Source organism: Phyllostomus hastatus, unplaced genomic scaffold (genome assembly GCF_019186645.2).
Source record: "Phyllostomus hastatus isolate PE091 unplaced genomic scaffold, TTU_PhHast_1.1 phas_scaffold_78, whole genome shotgun sequence".
Lineage (NCBI taxonomy): Eukaryota > Metazoa > Chordata > Mammalia > Chiroptera > Phyllostomidae > Phyllostomus > Phyllostomus hastatus.
This window is the reverse complement of record NW_025334041.1, coordinates 93,762,101-93,790,004: the sequence shown is the minus strand read 5'-3', so window position 1 is coordinate 93,790,004 and position 27,904 is coordinate 93,762,101. Positions and strand designations below refer to the sequence as shown.

Sequence of the window (27,904 nt, the reverse complement as noted above, 5' to 3'; positions counted from 1 at the left end):
ACAGTCTCATGAAATAAGCCTCCCATATGCCAAAAGCATATACTAGTTGTTTGTGTTAAGTACAAGTAACATGGCTCTGTTGTTTAGGAGCTTATATTCAACTGAGGACATGAGATAAGGACACTGAAAGTGAAATCTGTTCAACATATACTTACTATATGTTGATCTATATATGATCTCACTTAAAAGAGGAATCTAATAAAATAAACTAGCAAGTAAAATAGAACCAGAAACATGGAAACATGCAACAGACTGACAGCAGCCAGAGGGGAGGGTGTGGGGGTTGATGGAGGAAAAAAGGTGAAGGGACTAGTCAAAGAACATGTATAAAGGACCCATGGACATGGGTTTGAATGTGGGAGTCAGTGTGGGTGGGGAAGGCTGGGTAGAGGAGGGCAAAGGGGGAAAAATTAGCACAACTGTATTAGAATAACAAAAAATAAATTAAAAACTTGTATTTATTTCCACTGAAAATATCATGTTCATTGTATACATTGAGTGTGTATATTCCACAATTGTTTTCCTTTGAGAAATTATATTACAATGTTAGTAGTAATCTACTGAAATGTAAAAGTAATTAAAACATACATGGTATTAGCTAGTTATGTAACCAAACTTTATCATTTTTTAAATTCATAAATTACTTTCTCAGACAATATTTTAGTAAGTTTAAGAAATCTAGATTTATCCACAAAATATTAAATTTTGTTTTACAGTTTTAATTTTTAAAGTGAGAAAACTATACCTTAGCAGTGAAGACGGCCTGTCTTGCTTCAGGTATCATATAAAGTTGCTGTATAGTTGAAGCCAAGTAACAAGTAGCTCCAAGGTTAGTCAGACCAACAAATCTACATTCAGCACGGACATCCTCATGAGGCCAATAATCCCATTTATAAGGTGCATGGGCTGCTGAAAAAAGAGGGAGAAAAAGATGTCCCCCAACCCAACTATTAAACATAATATATTGCTTTTATTAACCACTACTACCTCCATTACACATATAATTAATATACATAAAACATTAAATATGGTAATTTTAAAAAATCGGTAATAACACATAGTGAAACTAATTCATTCCCTAAAAATTCAAAGGACTGTCACAACTTTATTTTCCTTAGTATAAGGAACCTATCTGCATGGCATGGCGAATGTAGCCCTGCCCCTGATTCGGAAAACGGGCAGGGAGTGAGTCGACACACAGGAACCGAGTCTGCAGATCTGTTTTCCTGTGAGGAATGGGGCCTGCATTGTACCTAGGCTGCTTTGAGGCTTGCTTTTTGCTAAAACTCCCTCACCCTGAATTGAGGTAGCAAATGTTTACTGCATATCTTTAAAGTAACTTCCTAAAATCTGTGCTAAACCTCCCAAATATGGAGTGTAACCAGTTCAACCACCTTTCCCCTTGTGTTTGCAAATATCCTTTTTCTTTGAAGTAATTAGCAACATTCTTTCCTTTGTTATCTGTAAAAAGTAACCACCTAAAGCTAATCATTGCAAAGTAAATGAGGACTATCCTTAATGTAATATACCCACAAAGGCAGTAAAAGCGTGTCCAGGCAGGGGTCCAGGCACTCTTTCTCACTTAGAGAGCAGCCATGCTGTCCCTTTTTCTCCACAGGACTTCTGTAGTCTGTGTGAATTTGTTCATTGCAGTCACAACACACACACCCTGCAGGCCGGAGTCCTTGTTACATTAGCACTAAATTATTTAACCAAAAAATGCTTAAGTACATCAGCTCTCTATAAAATGTCCTTCACACTGGTTTCTTAAAAAGAAAGTTTTTACTTTTTAACTTCAATAACATCCTAACAACAATCATTTATAAACGTTAAAGTGTTTGAACGGTGAATTCTTTTTTAAACCATGCAATCCAAGAATCTCACTCCTATACACAAGATTTAGAAAGATTAAAGAAAAAGAAGACTGCTTACACTGCATGTGTTGTGCCATAACCCAGTTGTGTATTAGTCTGTAGTTCTCAACAGATCCCTTTACCATCTCTACTAACAAATCATAAGCAGCGGCTCTTGAAGAATGTGATTTGCACTTTGGCTGTTGTCTGTCTTTTAGGCTAGGCAACAAAAACAGGAGATTGAAGATATCTCTTAAAAATTCCTGGAAAACAGAGAAAAATCAAATAATTATCTCAACTTGAATATTAATTATATTCCAAATATAATGAATAACTCAGCAGAATAAATTATATGACAATCTGTAATTTTCTAAAATGCTGTTTAAAAAGTTAAAGCTGCATCATATACAATCATATGAAAGTCTTCCCAAGCTTCACTTCTCTAAGACAAAACAAAATGGGTGAAGATAACGTTCACTCTTACCTCCCTCTTAACACCTAATATAGCTCACTCTACAGATTCCCATCTACAATGCTATTACTTTATATATTGAGTGACTCAAGTTTTTGTTAAAGGACTCATTACTCCCTATCTTGACTGCCTCTGCCTTTACTTAAGTTTCTCCTTATTTTCTCTAGTAGTAGTAGTAGTAGTAGTAGTAGTAGTAGTAGTAGTAGTAGTAGTAGTAGCAGCAGCAGCAGCAGCAGCAGCAGTAGCGGTAGCAATTGTAGTAGCAGCCAAAGCAGCAATTTACTCATTGTGAAAACCTTAAGTGCCAGAGGATAATCAAAGGCCCCAAAACAAAAAAAGAACCCCCCAAAATTAAGAACCTTGTTTAGAGTCATAGAGCTGGCAGGTGCCAGAGTCAGGGTTTAAGACATCAAACTCTTAATTTCTATACTACTGAAGATCAAACTGAGGTGCAATGTTTTACCACGTAAAGTAACATTCCAGATGTACTTTTTCCTACATTTGATCTCCCTCAGAGTTACCTCCCCTACTTGTTCTTCTTTCATTTTCTTTGGTAAATTAGCAAAGAACAAATTATGACTCTCAGCCATCTCAAATACTACTATGGTACATTGCTCTGGGGTATAAAACCTCCTGGGTTGCTGCATAGAAAAGAGATAATGTGGTTAAGACTAAGACTCTGTTATCCTTAGAAAGTCTGGATTGCAAGGTTGGCCCTTGGCTATCTTTTGGAACTTGAATGGTAAATAGTAACCTCCTCTGATATAAAACTTTCCCTAATTGGTAACAGTGGCTCACTTGGCTATTTGTGCTTGGTTTATGCTAAGTAACTGCTTTCTATTTGAGAGTCTGGAATTTCAGAGACTATGTCAATTATGCAGATACTATGTGTCTGCAAGACCCACTCCAATAAAAACCCTGGACTCCTAAGCTCAAGACAGCTTCCCTTGAAGGAAACACCACACACACATTGTTACACTCATTGCTGGGGGAATTAAGTACACTCTGTGTAACTCCATTGGAGAGAGGACTGTCATATGCATGTACTTGGTATTCACCAGACTTAGCCCCATGGTTTTCTTTTGCAGCTTTCATTTTGTATCATTTTCCTATAATAAAGATTATCTATGACTACAACTACATGCTGGGTCCTCTGATTCCTTCTAGTGAATCAGTAAGGCTTGGGTTGGTCTTAGAAACCTCTGACACAAGTGCCAAACAAAGGACACTTTGAAATATTTTCCCATTAATGACTTCGTGTCTTCCATCTCATTAATATCAAAGAAAGAACATAGTTCCTAACTTTGGCTAAAAAATATAGAAAGTAAATACATTCTTACTTCATATGGTACACTAATTAGTATCTCGTCTTAGAATTCAAAGGTGGGATGACTGTTTTGGACACAAAGTAATACATGTACATGAATTAGAAAATAAAATCAAGCTCACTCAAAAAGAAAGGGAACTGACTAGAAACTAGTTTAATAATGCACTATCTTTGCCAATGAGTCTAGATATAAAAATTCAGTGAGTTAAATAGCTATTACTCTAAAGTTTTGAAAAAAATGTATTCAAAGGCTATGATAAGCAGAAAGGATTTTGGGAGTTCTGGACATGATGGCGGCATAGGCAGAAAAGCTTCACTTCCTCGCACAACCAAAAGAGGGATAACAACCAATTTAAAAACAAAGAACAGCCCTGGCTGGTGTAACTCAGTGGATTGAGCGAGGACTACGAACCAAAGAATCGCTGGTTCAATTCCCAGTCAGGGCACACACCTGGGTTGTGGGCCATATGAGAGGCAACCACACATTGATATTTCTCTCCCTTTCTTTCTCCTTCCCTTCCCCTCTCTCCAAAAATAAATAAAGAACCCCCCCCCCCCCACACACACACACACAAAAGAACAACCAAAACCGCCAGAAAATCAAACTGCATGGAAGTCCAACAACCAAGGAGTTAAAGAAACATTCATCCACACTGGTAGAAGGGACAGAGATGGGAAGCTGGAGCAGAGAGGACAGGTGGCAAGGCAAGGCAGACCACACAGGTGACCCCACATTCACACAAATAAGCTGGGAGGAACAATGGGGGAGCAAGACATATGGGGAAACCCAGGGTTTCAGTGTGGGAAACAGAGCACTCAAAACTCCTAGTGTAAAAATCTGTGGGGACTGCAGCAGCAGGGGAAATTCCCAGTCTCACATGAGAGTCCACTGGAGAGGCCCACAGGGTCCTAAAATGTACACAAACCCACCCACCTGCGAAGCAGCACCTGAAAGGGTACAATCCAATTGAGGGAAGCAAGGGAAGTGATGGAAAGTGGGATCAGGGCCAAGCAAGTGGCATTGTTTCCTCACTGACCCCTCCCCCACAGACAACACAATGCGCCAAAGAAGGTTCCCCACTCTGGCAAATACCTAAGGCTCTACCCCTGACCATGTAACAGGTGCACTGAGACAAAGAAATATGGCCCAAATGAAAGAACAGATCAAAACTTCAGAGGAAGAACTAAGCAATGGAGATATACAACCTATCTGATGTAGAGTTCAAAACACTGGTAATCAGGACGCTCACAGAACTGATTAAGTTCACTCTCAAAATGAAGGAAGAAATGAAGGCTACACAAAATGAAATAAAGGGAAATATAGGGAACCAACAGTAACAGTTAGGAAACCAGGGCTCAAATTCAGCGATTTGAAACAAAAGGAAGAAATAAACATTCAACCTGAACAGAACGAAAAAGCGAGAATTCAAAAAAATGAGGAGAGGCTGAGGAACTTGAGACAACTTCAAATACTCCAACATCTGAATCATAGGGGTGCCAGAAGAAGAGGAACAGAAGAAATTGAAATCTTACTTGAAAAAATAATGAAGGAAAACTTTCCCAATCTAGTGAAGGAAATAGACTTTCAGGAAGTCCAGGAATTCCAAAGAAGTTGGACCCAAGGAGGAACACATCGAGACACATTATGAACAAGTTACCCAAGATGAAAGAAAGGAGAGAATCTTAAAAGCAGCAAGAGAAAAGGAGACAGTTACCTACAAAGGAGTTCCCATAAGACTATGAGCTGATGTCTCAAAAGAAACCTTACAGGCGAGAAGGGGTTGGAAAGAAGTATTCCAAGTCATGAAAGGCAAGGACCTACATCCAAGATTGCTCTATCCAGCAAAGCTATCAGTTGCAATGAAAGGGCAGATAAAGTGCTTCCCAGATAAGTTAAAGAAGTTGATCATCACCAAGCCCTGTTGTTTGAAATGTTAAAGGGACTTATCTAAGAAAAAGAATATGATCAGAGATACGAACAGTAAAATGACGACAAACTCAGAACTATCAACAACTGAACCTAAAAAAAACAAAACAAAACAGAAACAAAAACAAAAATAAACTAAGCAAACAACTGGAACAGAAACAGATTCACAGAAAAAGGATCACATGGAGGGTTATCAGTGGGGAGGGGGAGAGAAGAGAATGGGGGAAAAGGTAGAAGCGATAAGAAGTGTAAATGGTAGGTACAAAATAAAGGGAGGTTAAGAATAGTATGAGAATGGAGAAGCCAAAGAACTTATATGTATTACCTATGGACACGAACTAAGGTGGGGGAATGATGGTGGGAGGGGGGGTACAGAGCAGAGGGAAATAAAGGGGAGGGAAAAAAAGGGACAACTGTGATGCCATAATCAATAAAATATATTTAAAAAAAAGATACAGTGGAATGTCTGTAGCAAATTATGACAATAGTAATTTGTTGAGAAGACACTAAATTTTGATGTTTGCTTTTTTGTTTAACAATTTTATTGAGGTATAATTCACATACTGTGCAATGCACATATTAAGATTTATTTTTAGTTTTATTACCACCTTTAAACTAGGCTTTAAAAATAAATTTAAATGCACAAAAATAATAATTTCAAAAAGGTTTAATTCTGATTCCAACTAAGCAAAAAAATTTATATATATAGTTGATCTGACCAAAAAAACTGGTATAATTTTGATTCATGTACACAGCTATTGCAATGTTGGCTGCTGTCATTTTTTTAATTTAAGAGTATAAGGAGAAATGCAGTCAGTGGCCCTGACTAAATATGTATTGAATGTTTTAAAAATTCTTACAGCACACTGGCTGAAAACAGCTGTCACGTAGTATGTCTGGGAATAGAAAATGAAATGGTTTTTTGTAAAGTAATGTATTCTGATTAAAATAAATCAAATTTAAGAATTTATGTGAGTATATAATGAAACAGGTGTGCAAAGCTGTACCCTGCACAGTATTTTCTTAACTAGCAACATGTCAATAGATTATTTTCCTCATGTATTTTTATATGTGTTTATTAGTGTATTCATTTTTAAATTAAGAAAGAAGATCACAGAATGCTGTTTTCATAACATAAATTACATACTCGTATATTTATCATATCCACAAAAAGTCCTAGAAGGCTATCACCAGGCAACATGGGAAGCCAAACTAAATATAGTAATCTTCTCTTTGTAGTATCTGAAGTTTTCTTCTTTACTTATGATTTTTGCTTTATAATGTTACATTATCAGAAAAATAAATTTCTATTTTAGAATAATAGTTCTACATTGGTTTATATATAATATAAAAGTTTGAAACTCTCAAAAAAGTGGGAATAGAGGGAATATAACTCCAAGTGATATAGGCCACCTACAACAAACCTACAGCCAACTAACAAAAACAACAGAATAAACACTTCAACCAGCAAAATTATAAATGAATCAAATTATTCACAATAGTTATAATAAAAAAAAAATTAAAGAAGGACCTAAAAGGAATAGCACAGGAAAGAGCTTTATAGAATAGGGGAAGTAGCACAAATTTAAGCTAGGTTAAGACTGTCACCTCAATTTATTCTCAGGAATCTGTAGTCTATGCCCAGGGGGCAATCTTCCATCCTTTTGGTTATTTTTGTGTTTTCTGACATAATCAATGACTTCAAGAAAACCCTCTAAACCACACCTAAATCAGTGCAAGCAATGACAGAAGTGCAAATGGGAAGAGTAACTTAATCTAAAGTGTAATTAGACATTTGTTAGTGTAGAGTCATTAAGTGCATCAAATATTCAATGACAGGTTTTATGTTAAATGGGCCTTCAAACATAAAACCAATAAAATGGCCAATCTAGAATCATTAGTTATTAATTCTATTGTGTAAGTTACTATTCAAAATATTCAATCCCACAAATTATATCATTGTAGTAGAGGTTGCCTCTCTACATACAGCCATAGAAATTAAAACTTGTTTCTGGCCCTGGCTGGTGTGGCTCAGTGGACTGATTGCCACCCTGTGAACCAAAAGGGTGCTAGTTCGATTCCCAGTCCAGGCTGCAGGCCAGGCTGTGCGCTATAGGGCACATGAGAGGCAACCACACATTGATGTTTCTCTCCCTCTCTTTCTCCCTCTCTTCTCCTCTCTCTAAAAATAAATAAAATCTGAAAAACAAAAACAAAAAACACCTTGTTTCTGCATTCTAAAAATAAGCCTAAGGTTTATAATATTTTCAGGATACATTTTATTCAAAGTTCACTTTTCCTGACAGCAATAAAGGTCTAGCAAACTTCACATCCACATGTTTAAGGAAATTTTACATATCCACATACAATGCACTAATAAAGTCTAAATCACATTTCCCAAAGATATCTGGATGTTTTAATACATACCTGTCCTTCTCTTGAAAATTTAAAGGGTGGTTTGTGTTTAATAACACTTGTTGCAAGTCTGAGGAGTCCTGTAAGCCCATCATCTTCTACGTTACCATCTTGATGATCAAGTATCTCCCTGCTACAAAAAAAGAATATAAGCAAGAGAAGACAGTTCACGTAACTATGTCCTTTATCATTCCACAACAGGGTAATGGTCAATTTCACATGAAATTTTACCTTCGAATGCAGTCAGCCAAATGTCGTGCCAAAGCATCTAAGTCAAGGAGTGTTGTCTTAATTCAAAGAGGAAATACAAAATTCAAATATAAATTATGTTCAGTAGTTCAGAGATTATTAAAACAACAAAAAAATCCTTTCCCTGTAAGTAATAAGAATTCAGCCCTCCCAAATTCATTAATATACCTATTAAGTAATAAATAATTACTTATATATGATGTCAAATTAATAAAATCAATTATAAACACATCATTGATAGTCCTTTAAAAAAGATGCAATGGAATATCTGTAACAAATTATGATTTATCACTGTAGTAATTTGTTGAGAAGACACTAAGGTGTGATGTCCTTTTTTCTTTAAAAATTTTATTGAGGTATAATTTACATATTGTACATTTCACCCATTATGATTTACTTTTAACACCACTTTTAAACTAGGTTTTAAAAATAAACTTTAATGGGTACAGCTAAATATTTCAAAAATCTTTTAATTCTCATTATAACTAAGCAAACAATTAAAACAGATTTTATAAAACAGAACTTAATTTAAGAGGATTCTCAAAGAAACCTGATCTCTATAAAGGAAAATAACTTTGGCAAAAAATATTAGATTGCTAATTTAAATATGCAGAGCCAGGTTAAAAAAAAATCAATGTTTTCTGGCTTCCAATCAATAAATCAAAACATATTCAATATTAATTTTTGTAATAATTTCCTGAATGCAAAGTAGAAAACTTAAAGAATTCATATGTAAACGATTTCTTTAAAGTAGAAAGTTCAAACACTACAGGATATTTTAAATGTAAAGTGTGTATACTGCACTTTGATCAAAATACATTAAAAGAAAAATGAAAGAAAATGTTCCCTAAATATTTGTATGTAACTTCAAGTGTTTCTCATTTTTTCCGAGATCATTTGGATGCATTTTAGATTACTAAATTTATAAAGGAGGAAAACCAAAAGACTTTATGTGCCAAGTTTGCTTTTAAAATCAACTTTTAAACAATACTTTGTTTAGATCAAAATATTTTAGCCTAGCATAAGAAAATTAGTAGAACAGCCTACTGATAGTGTTGGTTTAGCTTAAAATAACTACATCTAAATTGCAATTTTATTTTATATTCAGAAGTCCAAATCCACATGCTATTACAGAAAGCTGTAAAGTCTAAATTGCACATTCTAAATAAGACTGTGCATCCACAAATCTTATCTAAAAGAGACAAGAAACTACTTACATACAGATATCAGATAAAGACATTGCAACAAAGATCAAAGTAAAAAGAAGAAAAGGATTAGAGCATAACAGAAAGGTGCAAATACAGTAGGAAAATGATGGCATTTGCAACTCATTGATTAAAATGCCTTTAATGAGGACCTATAAAGTTATGAACATACATCTCTATTAACATAAGAATGTATATCATTTCCTAAACATACCTGACTAGCATCCTTTATGTGTATGTTGTCAACTAATTTGCACAACAACCAAAAATATTCTTTGCATCCAGGTTTTAACATTGGTTCTTCTTCATAATCATCTATCTATTAAAAAAAAATTTAACTTTGTGAAAACATTTTAAAAAGGTAAATAACTTGAAGTTACAATATATTTAAGAAAGCAGGCTTTAGGAAAAAAATAAATCCCAACACAATCTAAATAGTAATCAAAATTTAACAGAAAAAGAAAACTCCTAATTTCTATAAAATTAGAATAACCAGGTACATAGTGAATAATACAGGAAATCCCAGAAGAACATTACTCTCGAATTACTTACAATCTACTTGAAAAAATAAGAATAATTGCCCTGGGTGGTGTAGCTCAGTGGATCGAGCATGGGCTGCAAACCCAAGGGTTGCCAGTTGGATTCCCAGTCAGGGCACATGCCTGGGTTGCAGGCCAGGTCCCTAGTACGGGGTGACCTAGAGGCAACCACACATAGATGTTTCTCTCCCTCTTTTTCTCCTTCTCTTCCCCCCTCTCTAAAAATGAATAAATAAAATCTTTTAAAAAAGAATAATGTGTAATGCTAAATAATGTGATATAAATTAAGAATTCATTGAAAATGTAGAAAACTATAGAACATGAGTATATATAAATCTACCCACATGCAGTGGTGTATTATAGTTTTGAAATCTAAAAAATAAAGAAGATAATATATTTCTTATAGAGCTGATGATAGGTTAATATGGAGGAGGAAAAGTAAATTCCTACAATGCAACAAATTTCTGGGATTAGTAGAATTTACATACTAATGTGCTCAGGATTTATTATGTGATAGAAGGCTTTTACAAGGCTAGCATATAAATTGGGAAGGGAAAGAAACTGAAAATTCAGAATATCATAAGAATTTTAAATAAAGCCTGTGACTAAATGATAAGAAAGCTGCATTTATGCTTCCTGTCATTCAGCTTACTAACACAGGCTCCAGAACCTATAAAGAACAAATGCTGTTTCTAAAACAATACCCATGAGAGATCCCCTAGAGCTGAAATTAAAGCAAACAGATTCTACTACTAGGTGTAATGTTGTACAGTATGTCATAATACTGTCACTTTTTAAGAAAAAGATTTCATTTATTTCTTTTTAGAGAGAGGAGAAGGGAAGGAGAAAGAGAGGCAGGAAAGGGTAAAGAGAAGGAGAGAAACACTGATGTGTGAGAGAAACATTGATCAGTTGCCTCTTACACACCCCCAAAACAGGGACCTGGCCTGCAACCCAGGCATGTGCACTGACAGGGAACAGAGCCAGAGACCTTTCAGTTTGTAGGATGATGCTCAACCCATTGAGCCACATCAGTCAGGACTGTTGCTTTAAGAACTAAATAATTATTATCACCTTGGCAAAACTATATAAAGTAAACAAGTACTCAAAATTACTGCAAGGATATAATATAATGGGTAAAATCGGGCAAATAAAACTGCAAAAATAGAAGCTGCTCCCGAACACAGTAAAATCTTACCCTGATAGGTTTGAGTGCTTGAGCATCAGGAAGAAATTTCAACAATGTTGAGGCAGCCAATAGCAAAAAAGAGCGATTGATTGAGTCTCCTCCATCCAGCCCTGATAGAGATAACTTATAAAGACCATTGCAAGACTCATGACGGACTGCAGTCTAAATAAAAAAAGTTAAGATGATAATCTGAGTTAGTATTAAAAAGTTAATTTTAAGGTTAATATGTTGACAGAAACAATGTTAAGTGGCTTCTTTAGTAACATATTGGAAAATGCAATGTTCTGATCACATACTCATGCATATAAATAATATATGATCAAATAACGTACCTCAAAGTATACAGTAATATGTAAAAACAAATTTAGAAACCCCAAATATGGCTACAAAAAAGCCAAATAAGCACAATAGACAAACAGAAAAGGAACTGAGGAGAAGATATACACATATAATTTATTTACAAGATTAAGTTACAGGATAAGATATTTTCATATCAGGTAGCAATTTAGAAAGTACTTAAATAGAAAATTTTAGATATTCTAAGGGATCTTCCCAAATGCCACAGTGGTTCTCTGGGACAGAGCGAGAACAAGAACACAAATACAATTCAGACCTAAAGTTTTAGACAGTGCTGTCTAAAAAAGATGTGGTTGTGGTGACTAAGTGATAGAGTGTGTTTCTACTATTTCATTTAGAAATATAGTATAATATCAAGATACTGTTTGTGAAAATGATATTGCCCTCCTTAGTGTCCATAATGGAATAAAAAGAAAATACATTTGACTTATTTTTAGTTTCTTTTGTATCTAAGGATACACTCCAATGAAATAAAACACAATTTCTCTAAAACATAAATTATCAAAATAAATGATCAGGTACCCCTGGACAGAAAAAAGCAAAAACAAAAAACAAACAAACCAAAGCAAAATAATCAGTTTGTAAACAACTATCTCAGAAAAAGACAATATGAGTGGTAAAGAATATTTAACATTCACACTTAAGTGTACACAGTTTAAGAGATTCTAGATCCTAAAGAGTTAAAAGAGCACATTCCAGATGACATGATATATTTATGGAATCATGTCCACTTATTTTTTTAGCTCCTTTTTATTGTCAATGTTAACAACATGAAAAAATATGAGAGTAACTACTAATCTTCAATCTTTATCTTACCTCAGGAATAAGGAGGGTCAATTTCTTTAGCCAATCTTGTAAATGATCACTGTCAGCAAGGCTAGATTTCACTAAAGAACAGCAATGAGCCCAACTCACCAAGAGCCACATTGAATAATGTGAAACTAAAAATTAAAAAAAAAAAACAGGAGAAAAATTCAACTATAAAGGCTTGTATTGTAAACAAAAATGTTATATATAAATGTATCCAGTTATCCAAATCTTTACCTATTAAAAATTAACTTTCTTGAATCCTTACCTTCATGTCTAGACCTGTGATCAGACTGAGCTTTCAAAACTCTGTAAAGTAAAAACATATCACCACTAATTAAATTTAGCAACAAATTAAACTCAATTTTTTTATCACATATCCTTTAAAGTATATGTAACTTTCCCCCTAAAATGATTAGATTTTAAGAAAGCTACTTTTATTTTTTTTCTGTGATATTTATCTTTTCTTTTAAAATTCACTGGTAAAATCTTAGAACACCAAATAAATGTTGATTTAATACACAAAATTTGAGTGACACCAACAATGACTCATAAAAGTGAACCCTCAAAAAGTGTTCATACTTTAGTTACTAAAGAGATGTGTATTACAAAGAGGAAGGTTATAAAGTTTTAGTCTAAACTTCAGACTCCTTAAAAAATAAATCATGCACTGACATAAAATGCCCTTCCTTTGACAGGAAAAAGATTCTGAGATGTTCTAAATTAAATTATAGCAAGCCAGAGAGTGAGAGAAAAAGACAAGAATATTTAACCAGTTAATAGTTGTGAGCCAACTAACAATAAACTGCTCACATTCCTGAATGCACATTGGAGCTTTGAATTGACTCATGACTGTTGTCCTCAACAAATCAAAAGTAGTCAACAGTTCTTCCTTAGGGACTATGCACCTACCCTAGAGCTGCTCTTACTTTATTTTTTCCTACCATCCCTCTTACATGTACCCAATGTAAACTCTTTCTTTTTTAAAGATTTTATTTATTTATTTTTATAGAGAGGGGAAAGTAGAAAGAGTGGGAGAGAATCATCAATGTGTGGCTGCCTCTCACACACCCCCTACTGGGGACCTGGCCCTGCCCGCAACCCAGGCATGTGCCCTGACTGGGAATGGAACTGGTGATCCTTTGCTTCACAGTCCAGCGCTCAATCCACTGAGCCACACCAGCCAGGGCCCAATGTAAATTCTTTCAAAACAACTTACATCTTTTTTCCCCCAAAACAGAATGTATAAAAAGCCCATCAACTCCAGGATGGTGGACATGTTGTTTACTCCACCTAGCCCTGTTATTGGTGATTTCATGCCCCTGTGTAACGGGATGTAGGCTGGGAGGCCTCAAGGCCCCCCAAAGGGGAGATTTCTAGTGGGGTACAGTCAGGGACCCCCACAAGTCTGGCTGAGGGATGCAACACAAGGAGCAGGGCCACTGAGAGTTAGCTTGCACATCAGTAACAGCAGACTAGTCTTCACATCTATATGCAAAACTGGTTATTTTGCATATCAACAGCAGGCTAGCTAGGGAGATGGGGATGACTTTGACTCAGGAAGTAACTGTGAGGCAACTCCCCTTTACAGATCTTGAAGATGGTTCGCTCCATGCCAGGGGGCCTTGCCTGCCGAGACTTACTGTGGTAGCCAAGAAAGGCTGAAAACTGCCGGAGTGCTGGCAGGTGTAGCTAATTGTGGGAGGAGTTAAAAATGGGGTTATGGAGGAGGTTCCAGGCTGGAATTTAAACTAAAGGCAGGCCGCCAAGTGGGATGGAAGACAACAGGGACAATGCAGGACTAGAAGGGACAATGCAAGACTATGCAAGAGGACGATGTGAGACCATATGGGAAGGAAAGGGGTAAAAGGACTCTCACTGGTGGGCCATGAGTAGGTGCTCCATGGTTTTGGATTAAGAACTGGAGATCCAGGTGACACAGCTGATGGTGCTGGGGACTGCAGGAGACCTGCTCAGCCAAGCACGGATTACTGGGAGGAACTGGGAGTCTGGCGGAGCTACAGAATTCTATTTCTTTTTTTCCTGAAATACTGTACTGCTGAGACTGGCTTGCTTAGGCAAAGCGGAATAAGGCAGGACTGTGTGTGTTTGTGGGTGTTTTAGACAGACTGGGATTTTAACCGTTACATTTCGCCATTACTCTAAACCTGCATAACTTTTGAATAAATAGTTCCTTTTTATCACACTCTAGCATTGAGAGCCACATTTCCTAACATCTGGCAGTGGGCAAGATGAACCTAGTACAGACAGACCTCAGGGAAGGGAGCTTGCTTAGGTAACAGTACCTTGGCCCGCTGCAAGTCCCTCCTGTAATACATGGACCTAGCCTTTTTCTGGCTAGCATTTTGTTCAACAAACCCCTTCAGAAAAGCTTTCAGCCATGAAAGTTTCTGTTTAATGCTTTTGTATTGTTAGTGCCAATCTCCATCATGAATAGTGAAAAGCAAATTAAATCTCTAGCATTCCCACATTTTTTGAAATGTGTAACACAAAACACCTTTCAAAAATCCCCAAAAGCAAGGCTCACTCATATTATTGATTTTAAAGTAAAAGTTACTAAAAATTTAAAATGTTATAAATAAAGTATTAATATTAAACATATAGTATGTTTAATTTTATCGTATTAATATAGTTTTTACTAGACCAGCATACCCATCTATCTTTTAAATATGTAGCAACAGACAATTTTTGATAACACAAGCAAAAATTTGTTCAGGCTGCCCCAACTGATACAAAACTCCTAGAACAGGATAAACTGAGAGTGAGGGGGTGGGAGCTTACAGATTTTAATGAATTCTTTAAAAATGGAACTGCTGGCCCTAGCCAAGTAGGTCAGTTGGTTAAAACATCATCCTGACTCACCAAAGTTGCAGATTCCCAGTCAGGGCACATACAAGAATCAACCTATGAATGCATAAATAAGTGGAACAACAAATCGATGTCTGTCTGTCTCTCCCTTCTTGTCTCTCTTTCAAATCAATCAATTAATAAGTAAAAGCACAGAAATGCTGAAATGAAAACAGGAATTGCCACAGTGGAAACTAGTTTGGATAGCAGCAGCTAGAACCAAATCTGCATATTTATTTTTCATTGTGTGAGGTTAACACACAGAGTTAAGGGAACAAAAAGCTGACTAAAGCAGTCATTGAATGGCTGTAACTCAATATATTGTAGTGTATGGGATAGTGACGTAGAGTGTGCATTGGAGGACAAGGAGAGAAGAATTAGGAAATAAATTCAGCTGGAAAATAACTGGTGGCTGGGGTGTTCAAGGGCATGTTATAGCCCTTTCTTCATTTACCCATGTTATCCACTCATAGTTTTTTACAAACTGAGGTAAGGTGCCTGGCAATGAAAATATAATGTGGAATAAAATAACACATAGTTCACATACAACTTTTCGAGTCTGGTAGGATACAGCAGATGTTGATCAAGGAATAAATGGGAATTCAATTACAACAGACATTAAAGTACATTAAAAAAGATATCTTAAAAAAATCATGCTATTTATGTGCAACCACTGTCAATAAAGGTGACTTTTTAAATTTAAATTATTTTAATAGTATCTAAAAACAGCTAATTAACTATTAGCCATAAATAATATTAAAAACTTTTAAAGGTGTTTACATTAGCTTTATAAATCATTTAAGAATAATGTTGCCCTGGCTGGTGTGACTCAGTGGATTAAGTGCCAGCCTATGAACCAAAGGGTCGCTGGTTCGATTCCCAGTCAGGGAACATGCCTGGGTTGCAGGTCAGGTCCCCAGTGGGGGGCGTGCAAGAGGCAACCACACACTGATGTGGTTGCCTCTCCCTCTCTTTCTCCTTCCCTTCCTCTCTCTTTAAAAATAAATAAAATCTTTAAAAAAATCATTGTAAATGTCAGCCCAACATAATGCCTACAGAATACTAAGAAATTAATTTTATATATTTTAACATACTTTATGTGATTATTTAAGGCATATATATATAGTCAGGTCCCATGTATTAGCCAGCAATTATCATATTCTAATTTCTACATTTTTAAAATTTTCTACAGATTAAAAAATTTTCCAACATAGCTCAAATAAATGAAATCATATCACATGATTTAATTATATTCCCATACACACATTTCCAGCTCTGTCCACTGAGGGTCTACAAGCAATACTGGTAGCAAGGACTATACCAAGCACCCACATTTTTCAGGTTCCCCACTAACAGGAACTATGACTTAAAGAAAATGGCTGATTCTAGGGATAAGGCAGGGGAAAGTACAAGCCTAGAAGACGGGAAAAAAAGGATTCCTCCTCTTCACACAAAATAATGGGCTATGTCAAAAGGACTTATGAACAAGCTTGACAAGGCCAACTCAGGTATATTTTGAGCAAAGTGTTTAGTAATGAATTGTATGTTGAATAAAACAAAATCCAAACTGATAATAAATAAAAGGGAGGAAGAGAAAGCACTTCCTCGCAACAGAATGTCAACTAGTAAACACAAAAGAAATGCTAAGAGCTAGAAAATCAATAGTTTGAAAACATACTAATATTTTTAATTCAGGCAACAATCATCACTGAATGCTAAAAAAATGTTACTGAATGAAACTTTATTAGGAGCAGAAATTTTAAGCAGTTGCAAAATATCTTCCCACTGGTTACTTTTAATTGCAAAATAGAAAATAGGAAACCTTATTAAGGAGAAATCTAAAGGAAACCAGGTTAACTGATCAAAATTAGTATCACTAATAATGGGACACACTGACATCATTAGAACGTATTGGGAAAGACACATTACTTATGGAGTATGCCTGTTAATATGCATAATCTGAATTTAATCATAGGAAAACAATCAATCAGAAAAACAAACTGAATGGTTCATTATAGAACACTTGACCTGTACTGGTCAGAAATGTCAATTCATCAAAGAAAGGCTAATAAAGTAATCTGATTAAAGCAAATTAAATAAATATGACAACTAAGTGCAGTAGTAGTACACAATCCTATACCAGAAAAAAAAACTGTTATAAGAATATTAATGAGACAATTTGAAAATCAATGGTATATTAGATAACATTGCCTAAACTTAAATATTTTACTGTAGTGGTCAAGAAGATGTTCTTGGTTTTAGGAGATACACATCAAAGTATTTATGGGTTAATGGTCATGATGTCCAAAATTTACTCTGAAAGATTTAGGACAATATGTAAATAAATGTTTTTTGCACACACACACACAAAAAACACATACTCATGATTATGCAATAAAACTGGCAAATGTTTATAATAATGTTCAAATTTAAATAAGCAGTATGGGAGTTCATTAAAGCACCCTACAATTTTTCTATTAAGTATTAATTTTTTTCAAAATAGAATTTTAAAACACTATAGTCTTACTATAAATACATACATAAATTAAATTAAAAATATCATACCTAGGAGCCAGATTATCGTATGTATAAGCAACAGACATAAGTCGCTGAATCAAACTGCTTCCTTGCACAAGAACAAGAAATACCTTTAAAACAAAAAAAACATTTTAAACATCTTTAAATGCACTGAACACAACACTTCATTTTTAACCCAAGACTCCAAATTAATTTTGATCTAGGACAAGAAAAGGAATATCTTAAGAATGGCTATTTGAAAATACAATAAAAAAGTCTATGCCCATACCACCCTGAACACACTTGGTCTTGTCTGAAAATACAGTAAAAATATCAAATATTACGAAACCAGAATTTTGTATCCAAACTTAAGGCAGTAACTTTAACAACAACAAAAAAAACGTAACAAATTTGAAATAGACAAAGCTATTCTTTATATTTGATCCATGATTCTCTGCATGTCACCCAACTGGGCGAGAAAAGTATTGTGTATTACATGTGAGTGGATTTTTAGGGCATGAGGGAAGAATTAAACATTTTTTACTTTTAAAACAAGAAAAAAGTCAAGCAATGGCAGATTCCTCAGACACAATAAAATATAGAAAAGCAATATAATATACCAATAACATAGAGTGTGGATTTTAGAGTTAAAATCCTGAGGTTCAATGTTGACTTTGCTAACTTTCAAGCTGCCTGATTCTAATAAATACTTAATTTTAAAATTATAGTTGTTTATCCATATATCGAAAAATAATTTGCTAATTTACTGAAATAAAAATTACTGAATCCTTTCTGTAGGTCAGAACCAATTCTTGGCACTTATTAATTATAGCACTGTTCCCATCCTGGAGATGTTAGACAAGTGCAGCATAAAAAAGAGAGAGCACTGTAACACAAGTATATACAATGTGCTAAATGCACAAAGCACGGGAGTAGCAACTAAACCTGTTCCTGGCAGAATCAGGAAAGGTTCAAGAAAAACTGTGTTCAGAATTAAATTTGAAAGGTCACTTTGGAATTTGAACCGTCTTCAACACTATTAAAGAGAACAAATGAAATAATGAATGATAGTACATTACTATCTATAGTACATCAAAATTAGATGACTTTGTCACCAGAATTAATATAAGGCTTTTGTTCCCGAACAGCTTAGATTTACGTACTAAACTCTAATTATTATGAAGAAAATAAACTAATGATATTATACTTAAAAGTCCCTTTTGTGAACTACAAAAACCTAACAGTGTCATGTGGATAGAAAAATTCTCTAAAAAAATAATGTTTTTAAAGGGTAGTCACCTACGACTGGAGAGAAGGTCATGTGCATATTCAGAATTATTTTCAATAAGAATGTACTTGCATTATTTTTAAAAAACAAGTCACTTCTTTTCAAAACTCCTGTGTGTGCACACACACACTTACCCATATTTTTCAGACTATAAGACTGACTCTCTTTCTTCCCCCCGCCCTCCTCCACCCCCTGCCCAAATTTGGGAGGAATAATGGTTGTTAATGCTGCAGTTTTGTGTACATTTACATTGGTGAAATATTATATTATTTATGTTATTAGATATTTTACCACATTTTTTGCTTCAACTTTGCCCCCCCCCCCATTTTCCTCCTCTAAAACCTAGATGCATCTTATGATCTGAAAAATACAGTACATTTTTTGCTGTGTATAATGAGCATTTTTCCCCTACATTTTGAGGGAAAAATAAGGGTGAGCATTATGCATGGGTAGTACTAATTCTGTACCTACATAAATGTTTTTAATTCTTTTATTTATGCTTATGTGTTAAAAGTGTAACTTTCAAAAGTTTCGAGATTATGAGTCAATAAAAAGGAGCACGTTCAATTTGAGCTTCTTGTATTATAACCTGGAATACTAGCATAAACCATTTTTCCCATTTAACCCTAAAATAGTAGCACTGACTGTTTTCCCCATTTAACCCTAAAGTTCCAAAAGGGATGTAAGCTTTGGGTTTCCATTTATACCTGCAGTTTCCAATCCCTAATCACCACAATATTTCTCTATCAGTAACCAACTCATTACTCTGGTGTTTCTTGGGCAGGTATAAGGTTAGGTGCTATTCTCAAAAGGTTACAAAATGAGTAAGAGATTTCATTCAAAACTCATCTTCATCTCTTCCCACTTCCTAGTTCTCTTGACAGCAACTTTGGAAGGGAAATACATGATCACATGAACAGCAGAATTCAGTCATAAATAATTCTAATTTTATTGCTGGCTATTGTTCCATTTTCTTCAGCTCTCCATCTACCATTTTATATACTTGCTCTGCAGTTCTAGGGCTGGTACATGACAAATCAACTACCACCTTTGCCAGCTGGATTCTTATTAGGTTCTGTCAACCTATTACTTCCTTGCTGTTTTTGTTAGCACTGCTCCAGAAGTATTTCACCCAGAAAAGGCAGTTGGTTTCAGAAGCAGTAGTAGAACCCCTTTCTTCAGAGGTCTAAACCCCAGTTCAACAGTATTCCTCCTATAAGCATCTTATTTCTGAACACCCCAACCTATTCCTTCCATATGTTCTGCAAACCCTAAGAGTGGTAAATGGTTACCTGTCTAGGTTACCTCAATGTTTCCTTTTTTGTATTTTCAGCCCTCTAAAACATACACATAATACTAATTCTCTATCTTAAACTTCATCTGTTTGAAATATCTAATGTGGTTTGTTTTCCTAATGGACCCTAATACATGCAATATATGTATTAAACTGTGTCTAAATAATAAACCCAATCCTACAGTTGGATAACATTAAAAAGCGATGTAATTCATTCCTGCATTTTGGACGATAGACTGAAAAGCATTATTGCTTCATAATTACTTCTGCTTTAAATTGAAGACATCACTTCAGCTGTTAAGTCATACTGTGGTATAGTAGAATAGCATTTCTTATGCATTAGTGTACTTCACCATTTTGGCAAAACAAAAATACATAAGTTCTCTTAAAACATACGTAAGTTCATTACTACAATTTAATAACTTCTGTACATTACCTCTGTTAATCTTGGTATATGAAGACCTTTGGCATGATCACCAGCAGCTTTTCTTGATTTACCAGGCCAAGTTCTTTTCCTATGGCTTTCTGCTATACCAGACCAGGCAAAGACATCATGATAAGCTAAATCCAAATCAGATGGATCTACTGCAAATTGGCATATTAGCTTCAGCAAGCAAGCAAGACAGTCTAGTTGCCACTGTGGATAAGAAGAAAATGTCATTTCCGTATTTTAATTAATTTAACATGGCTACTATACAACTTGAAATGAAAAGCTAGAAAATAAAAATAATTATAGCTAGTACTTAATCCACATGCTATAGAATTTTGCTGCACATTTATTATGGTTAGTAATAATCCAATTTCATAAAAATGAAGAAAAATTATCTAAACACTAACAGGATATATTTAATGAATGGAAATGACACTTGAATTCTATCATGAAAGCATCATACAAATATGTGTAAAAGAAAAGATATAGGGTCTTAAGAGTTATCCTAATCAAATGTATTGTAATTTCAAAAAATACTAAAATGATAACAAAGATATTTACCTACAAAAAAATGAATTGAGAGGCAAAGTATTACAAGTTGTTTCTTCACACAAGATGAACATACTCTAATATTCTGCAGATAAAGCAATCCTCAATAATTCTAGAAAATAATTCAACTGAAACTATTACATTTATGTGTGTATATTTAAAGTAAAAGAACCATTTCTTGGGTAAAATATTGTTTAGTATAATATTTCTAACTGACCTAAAGTGGTACTTTAAAATTTAAGTAAAACACTTCCCTTAAATAAGAGTAATACTTATAAACAAGATGAGAGTTTCAGAGCTTTCTCTTCAATAGTCCTCTTCTTCCTATTTTCCTAACTCCACTACCAAAAAACACAGCAATCCTACACAATTGGTTTTCCAGAAAGGTACCAAAAAATGTAAATGAGGAAAGAATGCTCTTTCAACAAATGGTACTAGAAAAATTGGATAGCCACATGAAAAAAACAAAAATAAACAAAACTTCAACCTTACTCCCCATATGCAAAAGTTAATGTAAAAGGCATCACAGACCTAACTGTGAAGATAACAATAAAACTAACAGGGGAAAAAAAACCCAGGAGAAAATCTTTGTGATCTTAAAACAGGATTTCTTATATAGGATACAAATTTCATTAAAATTAAAAACTCTACTTAAAGAACCATCAATGTTTATATATGCAAGCCACCGACTGAGCAAAAATAGTCCCACTGTAGTAGCCCCACTTTATGCATAGTTTCACTTTCGGTGGTTTTAATTACCCATTGTCAACAACAGTCTGAAAATATAGGGAAAATTCTAGATATAAACAAGTTGGACTTCCAGCCAAGATGGAAGCATAGGTAGACATACTGTGTCTCCTCGCATAACCAAAACAAGGATAACAACAATTTAGAAACAAAAAACAACCAGAACTGACAGAAAACTGAACTGCATGGAAGTCCAACAACCAAGGAGTTAAAGAAGGCACATTCATCCAGACTGGTAGGAGAGGTGGACCCAGGTGCGCAAGGCCGACCCAGTGAGGCAGCACATTGTGGAGCACAGCGCAGTGTGCAAGGCCATTGGCAGACTGGGTGGTCCCACATCTGCGTGCAGATAAACCAGGCGAAACTAGGTAAATGGGACAGACTGTACAACTCTGGGTCCCAGCACGAGGATATAAAGCCTCAAACCACTTAGCAAAATCACCTGTGGGGGTTGAGGTGCCGGGAGAGACTCCCAGCCTCACAGAAGAGTTCACCGGAGAGACCCACAGAGCCCTAGAATGTACACAAGCCAATCCACATGGGAATCAGCACCAGAAGAGCCCAATTTGCTTGGGGAAAGCTGGGGAAGTAACTGAAATCCAGCACAGAGTGGAGCAAGAGCCATTGTTCCCTCTCAGACCCCTTTCCCACACACAGTGTCACAATCCAGCAAGGTGGGTTACCCCACCCAGGTGAATACCTAAGGCTCTGCCCCTCACTGCGTAACAGGCACATCAAGACAAAAAACAAACAAACAAACAAACAAAAAACAAACAAAAAAAGGCCCAAACAAAAGAACAGATCAAAGCTCCAGAAAAAAATATAACTACTCGACGAAGAGGTTGCCAACCTATCAGATGCACAGTTCAAAACACTGGTGGTAATCAGGATGCTCACAGAATTGGTTGAATTTGGTCTCAAATTAGATGAAAAAATGAAGGCTACACTAAGTGAAATAAAGGAAAATGCACAGGGAACCAATAGTGATGGGAAGGAAACAGACTCAATCAATGGAGTGGACTAGAAAAAAGAAAGAAATATCCAAACAGAAAAGAATGAAGAAACAAGAATTCAAAAAAATGAGGAGAGGCTTAGGAACCTCCAGGACATCTTTAAATGTTCCAACATTCGATTTATACGGGTACCAGAAAGGAAAGAGGAAGAGCAACAAGTGGAAAAGTTATCTGAACAAATAATAAAGGAGAGCTTCCCCAATCTGGTGAAGGAAATAGACTTCCAGGAAGTCCAGAAAGCTCAGAAAGTCCTAAACAAGTTGGACCCAAGGAGGAACATACCAAGGCACATCATAATTACATTACCCAAAATAAAAATTAAGCAGAGAATCCTAGAATTAGCAAGAAAAAAGGAGATAGTTACCTACAAAGGAGTTCCCATAAGACTGCCAACTGATTTCTCAAAAAAGACCTTACAGGCAAGAAGGGGCTGGAAAGAAGTATTGCAAGTCATGAAAGGCAAGGACCTACAATCCAAAATTACTCTATCCAGTAAAGCTATCATTTAGAATGGAAGGGCAGATACAGTGCTTCCCAGATAAGGTCAAGTTAAAGGAGTTCATCATCACCAAGCCCTTATTTTATGAAATGTTAAAGGGATTTATCTAAGAAAAAGAAGATAAAAAGTATGTACAGTAAAATGACGGCAAACTCACAATTATTAACAACCACACCTAAAACAAAACAAAACAAAAACCAAGCGAACAACTAGAACAGGAACAGAACCACAGAAATGGAGATCACATGGAGGGTTAGCAACAGAGAAGTGGGAGAGGGAGAGAAGGGGAAAAGGTACAGAGAATAAGTAGCATAGATGGTAGGTAGAAAATAGGGGGAGGGTAAGAATAGTATGGGAAATGTAGAAGCCAAAGAACTTATATGTATGACACATGGACATGAACTAAAGGGGGGGAAAGTGGGTGGGAGGGGGTGTGCAGGGTGGAGGGGAGTGAAGGAGGGAAAATGGGATAACTGTAATAGCATAATCAATAAAATATATTAAAAAAAACAATCCATATGTTTTAGATTACATACCATTCTGAGTAATGATAAAATTTCCTGCTTTATTGCTTTGTCCAGCCCAGGACATGAATCATCCCTTTGTTCAGTGTGTCCACACTGTACACATAATGTACCCATTAATCACTAATTAGCTGTCTTGGTATTTCAGTGCTCATGTTCAAGTAACCCTTATTTTACTTAGTAATGGTCCCACGATGCAAGAGTGATGATGCTGCCAATTCAGATATGACAAAGAAAAGTTCTAAAGTATATGTATGTAAAGGGAAAAACAGTATATACAGGATTTGGTACTATCCATAGTTTTCAGGCACCTTCTGGTATCTTGGAACGTATCCCCATGGTTAATAGGGCACTATGGTACATGTACCTGGCAAAAAAAATTAAAAACTGTGCAAATTCAGCCTTACAATTCTTTATTGAGACAAAAAAAAAGTCCAAGATATGAACAGAAACTTCACAAAGGAAGATAAAATGTGTGGTCAATACAGAACTAATGGGACACAGTAAAAGCAGTGTTAATAGGAAAATTTAGTTATAAACATTTATGTTGAAAATGCAAGAAAGATCTAAAATAAGCAATCTAACTACAACTTAAGGAACCAGAAAAAGAACAAACTAAACCAAAAGCTAGCATAAGAAGAAATAATAAAATTCAGAAGAACTAAAGAGGAGACTAAAAAAACCATAGAGAGCCCTGGCTGGTGTGGCTCAGTGGACTGAGTGCTGGCCTGTGAACCAAAGGATCACCGGTTCAATTTCCAGCAGGGCACATGCCTGGGTCCTCAGTGGGGGTCATGCAAGAGGCAACCACACACTGATGTTTCTGTCCCTCCTTTCTCTCTCCTTTCTCTTCTGTCTAAAAATAAATAAACAAAAAATCTTAAAAATTAAAGAAACCCATAGAAAAAAATCAATGAAAACAAAAGTTGATTCTTCAAAAACAAAAAAAATGACAAGCTTTTAGCTAGGACTAAGAAAGAGAAGAGTGAAGTTACTAAACTCACAAATGAAAAGTGAGAACATTTTTTACCAATTCTACAGAAATAAAAAGGATTGTAAGAGTACTATGAACAATCATGTCAAAAAATCAGATAACTTACATGAAATGGACAAATTTCTAGATATACAAAAACTACCAAAACTCATTGATAAAGAAATAAAAAATCTGAATAATGCTCTCTCCAATTCAGAAAGAGAAGTACCACATGATTTCATTCATATGTGGAATCTAATGAAGTAATAAGCAAAACAGAGACAGACTCAGATAGAAAGCAGACTGACAGCTGTCAGAGGGAGGGTGGCTGAAGGAGTAGAAGAATTGGGCAAAAAGGGAAAAAAAGAGAAAACTCATGGACACAGACAACAGTGTGGTGATTACTGGGGGAATGGGGTGGGGGGAGGTAAAGGAAAGTATAGAGGGGATAAGTGTTGGTGGACCGAGACTTGACTTTGGGTGGCAAACACACAATACAGTGTACAGATAGATGATATATTGTAGAATTGTGGAACTGAAACTCGTATGATTGTATTAACCAGTGTCACCCCAATAAATTCAATAAAAGGAAAAAAATGCAGACAGAAAAATGTCAACTGTAACTGAAAACTAAGATTTTAAAATAATAAAATAAAATTGCTTTTAAAAACTAAAATGCAGAGAAAAATAAATGAAATTAAAAATCTGAATAGACCCATAACTAATAAGATTAAATCAGTAATCAAAAATCTTTCAACAAAGAAAAGTCTTGAACCTGACAGCTTCACTAGTAAATTCTACCAAACACTTAAACAATACCAATCCTTCTCAAACTTCACCAAAACAGAACAGGGGACACTTCCTAACTCATTCTATGAGGCCTACATAACCCTGATATCAAAGACAAACAAGAATACTACGAGAAAACAGCAAACCAACATCCCTCCTGAACACTGATGCAAAAATCCTCAACAAAATATTAGCACACAGAACTCAGCAACATATGAAAAGGATTATACACCAGGATTGAGTAGGATTTATCCTAGAATGAAAGGATGATTCAACATACAAGAATCAATGTAATACCATGTCAACGAAATAAAGGAAAAAAACCACATGATCATCTCAACCGATACAGAAAAGGCATTTCACAAAATTCAGCACCCTTTAGTGATAAAATATTCCCAAACAAGGATACAAGCAAACTACCTCAACATAAAAAAGGCATTTATGAAAAACCTATACTGAAAATCATACTCTATGCTGAAGACTGAAGCTCTTCCCCTAAGAGCAGTAACAAGGAAAGGCTGACTGCTTTCACCACTTCTATTCAACATACTAGTGAAGTTTTGGCATGAGCAATTATGCAACAAATAGAAATAAAAGGAGTAATTGTTAATGAGTTTCTTTTATGGGTGATGAAATTGGAAATTAGACAGTGGTAATGGTGGCATAACTGAGTATACTAAAAATCACTGATCTCTACATTTTAAAATAATTTTATTGTATGTGAATTATACCTCAAAAAATTAACTTAAAAATATACCTCAACTAAGTTCATTTTAAAATAAATAAAGGTAGATAAGAAAAAAAGATTGATTCTGAATTATATTTATAACATTAACAGTGATGTATCTTAAATATCAGTTGACTTAAAGGAATCTGTGTCTCAGACATGCCTGGCATTAGACATTGCTATAGAAAGTGTGAGATACGGTAGCAAATTTTTATTATTAATAATTCAAAAAAAGTATCCCAAATTCAAAGGGAAACAAAGGAAACTTTTAGCATGATTCCCTGTAAACTTCATTCAAAACTAAATTTGTGTATTTTATAAACAAAATTCCTGTAAATGACATATAACTACTCCTTAAAGATTTTAGTTAAATACTCCCACTTTGCCAAAGAACTAAAAGGCACCTCATAATTCTGAGATTAATTGGACATGGAAGACATGATTAACAGTAAAACATAACAAACAGACATTTAAATTATAAGACACAGAATTACAATAATTATTATAATATAGGTACCTTTTCTAATAAGGAAATATCTATAATAAAACATGTAAAGTAAAAATGTATTGTTTTTCATTTCAAAGTATTGAAACAAGTGGTAAGATAGCAATTGTTTTCTAAACGTATTTTCTTTTATCAATCTTTTATTGATTTATTTTTTTCAGCTTTCAGAATTTTTACTGAGAATCAGAAATGGCCCTGGCAGGGTAGCTTACTTGGTTGGAGCATTGTCCTAGACACCAAAAAGGTTGTGATTTTGATTTCTGGTCAAGGCACAAACACAGATTGTGGGTTTGATCCCAGGTCAGGGTACATACTGGAGGCAACCCACTGATGTTTCCCTCTTACATCAATGTTTCCCTTCCTCTTTCTCTCTCTCCCTCTAACCAATAAACATACCCTTGGGTGAAGACTAAGAAATGAAAATGTCTCGGATATCACAGCTTCCACCAAGAACTTAATATATAACAGCTGATTACTGCAGCTACCTGATACAATAAAGGTGGTTAAGAGAACAGTCTAACATAATTAATCACTAACCTTTTAGAGGTACTAGTATTTTATATCAAATCAAGACACTTGACTCCTGGGTTCCAAGGTAATTCTTAAAAACAAGTACTAAAAAATTAATATTTGAATGGAATGTTTGATAATGCTACTCTGCTCTGTTGGAGGTGAGGAAATACAGCATACATTGATTTAAAACCAGATGGTGCAGTATAGCATTATGAATGTTTTAATATTCCACAAGCAATTTTACTTTCCTAAAATAATACAATGGTGCTTCTTCAAGTTAATAGGAGTAAAGCACCATTTGTTAAAATTATCATTTTGTTGAGGACCA

The 27,904-nt window shown here is 35.1% G+C and overlaps 1 protein-coding gene across 2 annotated transcripts in view; it reads right to left on the bottom strand.

The window, feature by feature from the left end:
- Positions 1-27,904, bottom strand: part of USP34 (ubiquitin specific peptidase 34) — a 220,397-nt gene that overhangs the window by 55,533 nt on the left and 136,960 nt on the right. Inside the window, exons 34-43 of one of the 2 annotated variants that reach the window (XM_045827191.1) lie at positions 20,744-20,944; positions 17,774-17,856; positions 12,609-12,649; positions 12,350-12,474; positions 11,186-11,338; positions 9,663-9,767; positions 8,226-8,281; positions 8,007-8,127; positions 1,933-2,116; positions 746-909 (exon numbers count right to left, since the gene is read on the bottom strand). In XM_045827191.1, the coding sequence (XP_045683147.1) occupies positions 746-909; positions 1,933-2,116; positions 8,007-8,127; positions 8,226-8,281; positions 9,663-9,767; positions 11,186-11,338; positions 12,350-12,474; positions 12,609-12,649; positions 17,774-17,856; positions 20,744-20,944 (1,233 nt within the window). The remainder of the gene's footprint in view (positions 1-745; positions 910-1,932; positions 2,117-8,006; positions 8,128-8,225; positions 8,282-9,662; positions 9,768-11,185; positions 11,339-12,349; positions 12,475-12,608; positions 12,650-17,773; positions 17,857-20,743; positions 20,945-27,904) is intronic. The other variant, XM_045827192.1, reaches the window with a different exon arrangement.